Here is a 6,719-nt window from a genome sequence, read left to right on the forward strand (position 1 = left end):
AATACATAAACATATGAAATTAAAATATTTTAAAAAAGAAGAAGTATGAAATAAAAAGAATCATGGCATAACAAACTATTTTACAAATACAATATGATAGAGGTGTAATTCAAATTTTAAAAAATATTTAAAAAATTGATCAAAATCAATCATTTTTTATTATTATTTTTTATTATTTAATCAATAAAAATCGAACTAAACAAACATTTTATATATATAAATCTAAATTCATATCAATTACTTTTAAAAAGAAATAATTTTCATAATTTTCAAAATCATGATACATATTTCATAATTTTGAATAGATATTTTTAATCATTTTCAAAATTATGATATATATTTAAAAAAATTGAATTTAAGTTAAAGGTATCTTTTAAAGAGACATCTTCTACAATTTCAGAAAATTGGATTTATATTAAAGGTATCTATTGAAAAGACACTTTCCACAATTTTATAAAATCCAATATGCATTAAAGATGTCTCTTGAAAAAACACATTTCACAATTTGACAAATTTGAATGTTTCATGAATTTAATTTTAAAGTTAAAGATGTCTCTCAAAGAAACACTTTCTATAATTCCAAAAAAAATTAATTTATACAAAAGGTGTCGTTTGAAAATACACTTTACACAAATTCTAATATATACTAAAGGTGTCTTTTCAAGAGACATATTCTACAATTCTAGAAAATTGGATTTATAGTAAAGGTATCTCTTGAAAATACGCTTTCCACAATTCCATAAAATCCAATATGTATTAAAAATTATGGAAATGATTTTAAAACTAAAAATGTCTCTTGAAGTATACCTTCAACATAAAATCGAAATTTTCCACTGTGTATAGGAATTGTGGAAAGTGTCTCTTAAAGACACTTTCAGTACAAACCCAATTTTTTTAAAATTATGGAAGGTGTCTCTTCAAGAGATACCTTAGTATAATTCCATTTTTTGGGAATTGTGGAAGGTGTCTTTTCATAATTCCATTTTTTGGGAAGACACCTTCCACAATTTAAAAAAAAAAAGGGTTTGTACTGAAAGTATTCTTAAATAGACACTTTTCACAATTTCCATACATGGTGGAATGTTTTGAATTTATATTGAAGGTGTCTCTTCAAGAGACACCTTCCACAATTCTCAAAAAATGGAATTATACTCGGACACCTTTCATAATTTTTTTTAAAAAAAGGTTTATATTAAAAGTGTCTCTTGAATAGAAACTTTTCACAATTTTCATACACAGTGAAAAATTTGAAATTTTGAAGAGACACCTTCTATAATTCCCAAAAAATGAAATTATACTAAAGGTGTCACCTTCCACAATTTCTATACATAATGGAAAATTTCAAATTTATGCTGAAGGTGTCTCTTTCAAGGGACACCTTCCATAAAAGGAAAAAAAAATATTATCTCTTAATTAGTATTACCTTCTATACAATCAAATGTTTAAAGTTTATCATTTGTATACATTATAATCAATATTTTGAAATTCAATCCAAAACCAATAAAAACAAGTAAACCAAATGTCAATTAAGTCAACACCTTTCCAAAATAGTAACAATACTATTTTGTGTAAAATAAGTCCACAATAGATAGAATACTACGAAACTTGCGTTAATAAAAAGTTAGTTAATCCAAAATAAAACAAGTATAAATATACGTCTTAAGTATTTGTCCAAAATAATGATATGCAAAATACTAACAGTATCCAAAATACAAGTCATATGTAATAACATCCTCAATGTGTACCACACGAAGAAGTCTTCATCTTCCGTTGTGGATGTCCATGATATGCATGCTCCATTATTGGCTCTATAGGGTTAACATGTACCCCTCCATGAGCTCGACGACCACGTCCTTGACCATGTCCTCCACCACGATCATTCTTTTGTTCTTGCTAATCATCATTTGCTATATGAACTAACTTCCCATCAACTAATGTAACCTCTATCGATTGTGGTGATGATGCAACAAGTGGTACTACAGGTGGAGTGGATGGCACCTCCATAGGTGTAATAGGAGTCTCCTCAACAGGTGGCGGGCTAATGTCAGTCGATGGTGCATCTTTAAGAACAAATGTATACCTAGTCCCTTTCATATGAGCCCTTCCCCCTCTAGTCTGTACACCTCCTGATCAAGTAATGGATGATATCGGTTGCTGATGAGGTGGTGGACTAATGTCAGTCAATGGTCGTACTTGAGCAACAACTTGTGTATGACTGAATCAAATTATATTTATTTTAATTTATCAAATTCAATTTAATGTATTAGTTTAATACAAGATAAACTATTTATTTTTAACAAATAAAAAGATAGTATATCCATTTTTATATATGATAAATGATTTGAATATTAATTAAATATTTAAAATTAATTAAGTTTAAATATTTGTAATTAAATATAATAATAATAATTGTTTAATTAAAATGATCCAATATTTCATTATGTCCCAAGCCAAATCTAACCCATATTCGATTGGGTTAGTTTCATTGTTTTCCTAAACCCAACCCAGATTACACCATCCATAATCTCCAAAATCTAGTTAGATTTGGTTCCAAGTTGCAACCTAGTGAAGAATCCCATTTTTCCCCATGAAATTGAATTTGCCACCGTTGGTAGCATTTCCTTCACCACATTGGCAACAAGCTTCACCCAGTGAAGAATCCCATTTTACCCTCATGAAAAAGGCCCTATTTTCGTCTGCCACTCTCAATCCTCTTAGGTGCTAATCCCAAAAATTCAATACAAAGATGAACAAAGTAAAATTTATGTGGGGTTGCTTGAGCCACAAAATTCAACCTTTTTTCCCCAGTCTACAGGGGCATTCATTTTTTATTGGGGCAAGTGGGCAACTTTCTTCTCCCCCTCTACAATATACCAAACCAAATTCAAAATTCCAAATCCGATTTTCCACTCTGTACTGCTGCCATGGTAATAAATTATTACTAATAATCCAATCCAAATTTCCAAAGCATGGACTCTTTCAAACCATGTCCTTGCGAATCTCTCTCACATATTTCCTGTTGTCTCTTTGTAGCCATTAGTTAAAATATTAGTTAATTTCCTGGTTTTTTTTTTTTTCAAGCTTGGACCATTTAACATACATTCTCTTGTTCAAAAATAACTTTTTCTTTGATCAAATAATATCAAATAAATTCTCCAAATATGCTTGTTTAGATATTTGTGGAGTTTGTCCATCAATATATTTATACAAAATTACTTTAAAATTTAGATAAATTTATAATTGGATCAAAACATGCTTGTTATAATGACGGTTGTTCCTTTAGATAAATTTACCAATTGATATATGATTGTTATAAATTGTTGATGACTTGATTATAAATCATTAAATGGTTGATGACTTCCATTCTCTATGTTAATGTGAGATTTTTGTTTCTAATTTGATAGAGGAATACAAAATGGAATCAAACTTGACTCCATCCTCTGGTCAAGATTCAACTACCAATTCTCAATCAACTAGAAGTAAGATCGATCCTGCATGGGAGCATGTTTCTGAAGAAAGATATGCAAATGGAAGGAAAACTCTTATTTGTTTGTATTGTAAAAAGATTACAAAAGGTGGGGGTATTCATAGAATGAAACAACATCTTGCTGGAGTGAAAGGAGATATTGGTCCATGTAAATCGGTTCCTCCAGATGTAAAATTTCGAATGGAAAATTCTTTGCAAGAGTTTGTGAATTCTAAGAAAGCAGCCCAAGAAGCATATGAATGTAGAAATCCTTATGGTCTTAATGTGTCACAATTTGAAGGGGATGGGGCAGAAGGTGAAGAAGAGGTTCAACAAATGCAAAGTCCTATGGCAGCTAATAGTGGAAAAAGGAAAAAATCAACAGTGGATAAGTATTTTGCACCAAGAAATAATCAAAGAGCTCAACTTTCCATGAGGAGTGTACTAGCTGGGAAAAAAGCTATTTGGAGAGCGGATATGGCAGTTGGGAGATTCTTTTATGATGCATGCATTCCTACTTCAAGCCAATGTTGGATGCTATATCTGCAATTGGTCCTGGATATAAGGGTCCAAATTACCATCAACTAAGGGTTAATCTTTTAAAGGATGCCAAGAAGGAAGTTCAGTTACTTGTGGACTCTTATCGTGCAATTTGGGCAAAAGTTGGGAGTACAATAATGGGTGATGGTTGGACAGATAATAGACAAAGAACACTCATCAACTTCCTTGTGTATTGTCCTAAAGGAATATCATTTGTGAAATCCGTTGATGCTTCAGACATTGTCAAGGATGCAACTAATTTGTTTCAGTTATTTGATGAGGTGATTGAATGGGTTGGTCCACTCAATGTAGTTCATATAGTCACTGATAATGCAACAAATTATGTGGCCGCGGGGAGATTGATTTCTCAGAAGCATAAACACATTAATTGGTCACCTTGTGCAGCTCATTGTCTTAATTTGATCTCTAAGGATATTGGTAAGATGGACCATGTTGCTGAACTTGTAAGACGTGCATCAAAGGTGACAATTTTTGTGTATAATCATGTTGCTTTGTTAAGTTGGTTGAGAAAAAGGGAAGGATGGACAGAGATTCTGCGGCCTGGTGCAACTCGCTTTGCTACTACTTTCATTGCACTCAAGAGTCTTCATGATCATAAACATGACTTGCAAGCTTTGGTGACTAGTAAGTTCTTTGTGGACTCTAGATATTCAAAGGATTATAAAAGCCAAGTTGCAGCTTTCATCATCTTGGATAATAGATTTTGGAATGATTGTTTGATTGTTGTGAATCTTATGTCTCCACTAATGCGCTTATTGCGTATTGTTGATTGTGATGAGAGGCCTTCGATGGGATATGTGTATGAAGGCATGTATAGGGTTCGTTTGGGCATCAAGAAATTGTTTAACTACAACAAAAGACTATACAAGCCTTATACGGAGATCATAAAGCAACGTTGGGATCAACAACTGAAGAAAAGCATTCATTCAGCAGCTTATTGGTTGAATCCATGTTTCCAATATGATCAGGAAAACTTTTGTAATAAGTCAAATGTTATTGGAGGTGTCATGGATGTTATTGATCAAAAAGTTCTGAAAGGCAAGCTTGAAACAATGAATGAAATGAAGTTATTTCGTGATCAATTGGGAAGTTTTGGAAGAGAATTTGCTTATTCTTCACGTGAAGTACTTCAACCTGGTAAAATATTATTATCATTTATTAGTATGTTTATTCTTCTTTATTAGTTACCTACTTACTATTTAATATTTTAAACTTGCTAATGTGTTTTATTTTTTTCTTATTTTTAATGTGAAATGGTAATTAGATGAATGGTGGAGGCTACATGGATACAGTGCACCACATTTGCAAAAGTTAGCCATTCTAATATTGAGCCAAACCGCATCGTCTTCTGGATGTGAAAGGAATTGGAGTGTCTTTGAACGTATACATACCAAAAGAAGGAATAGATTGGAACATCAAAGGCTTAATGATCTTGTATACGTTCATTATAATTTGCGCCTAAAAAATCAGTATAAATGATTTCTTAGTTGTTTTGAATTTAAATTCTTCTATTCACAATTATGAATAATTATATGTTTTTTTTTTAGGTTCTATAACAAGAAAAGAATCTATGATCCAATTGACTATGCATGCATTGATAAGACCAATTTTTGGGTAGTTGATGATGATCAACCAGCAGAGTTAGATGTTGAAGAATTGGAAAATCTTCTATATGAAGAAGGGTCAATTCCAATAAATGAAGTGGAAGGTTCAAGTTCTCACATTGGTTAGTAAAATATTTAAACTTATAAAAGTTCAATAATTATATTTTTTTTTCTTTAAAAATGATTTATTGTTGATATATATTCAATATTTTTGTAGATGATGAGGATGGTGGTGACGTGGCTATAGAAGGGCTTGATGTGGAGAACTTTGGTTTTCCAAATGCTCATGTTCAATCTCCATATTCCAATTTCCAAAATGAATGAAGACATGAATTTTATATTTATTAGTATGCAAAAAACTTCATGAATATTCAAACATTGACATGTTATATTTTTATTTTGAGTAATTATTTAAGTGTTGTGGACCTATGGTTGACATTTGTATTATTTATTATGGACAATGTGTTAAGTTAACAATTCTTTGATAATTTGGTTATTATAGGATAGTAATGGTTTGATTATTTGATAAATATTGAGTTTATTGACATTGTGAATGTATAACATCTTATATTGTGTTATAGATATCATATATGATAATTGATGACTTCTATAGGTAAAAAAATTTGTGACAAAACTCAACAAACAAAGTAGATGCTGTTAAAATTTACATAGAATTTTTTAATTTTTTAATTTTTTATAATATATAAAATAATAAAATATATATTTATGACGTCACCGGTTCGATAACGGTTCGATAGCGGTTCGACCGGTAAACCGTGAACCGGTAACTTTTCCGGTTCAATGACCGGTCCGATTCTGAAAACATTGACGAAAATAACATAGTCAAATCTAGCTCCATTCCATAAATGCTGATGAGTTTTAAAAGCTGGTGAGAAGGTTTGAGTGATCTTAACACATGACCAATGGCATAACTACCATGCAACGCATTCAGGTGAAACAAAGATCAAGTAAATAGAAATGGGAAACAGGCTTAACACATTCAAACGTCAAAACAAGAAAAATCCAAATATTAGCAAGGAGCATGGTATGTCTGTTAAAAATAAAATAAAATGGAGAGCCTAAGGTGT

General features: G+C 31.0%; 1 protein-coding gene across 1 annotated transcript; it reads left to right on the forward strand.

The window, feature by feature from the left end:
• The first annotated feature begins 2,327 nt into the window (after positions 1 to 2,327).
• LOC109122981 (uncharacterized) lies at positions 2,328 to 6,058 on the forward strand. The gene is made up of 4 exons (XM_019221500.2): positions 2,328 to 5,164; positions 5,292 to 5,496; positions 5,575 to 5,753; positions 5,849 to 6,058. The coding sequence occupies exons 1-4, from the start codon at positions 3,973 to 3,975 to the stop codon at positions 5,953 to 5,955; spliced, it is 1,683 nt and encodes a 560-aa protein (XP_019077045.2). The 5' UTR covers positions 2,328 to 3,972; the 3' UTR covers positions 5,956 to 6,058.
• The last annotated feature ends 661 nt before the right edge of the window (positions 6,059 to 6,719 follow it).

The sequence above is a fragment of the Vitis vinifera genome, chromosome 8 (genome assembly GCF_030704535.1).
Source record: "Vitis vinifera cultivar Pinot Noir 40024 chromosome 8, ASM3070453v1".
NCBI lineage: Eukaryota > Viridiplantae > Streptophyta > Magnoliopsida > Vitales > Vitaceae > Vitis > Vitis vinifera.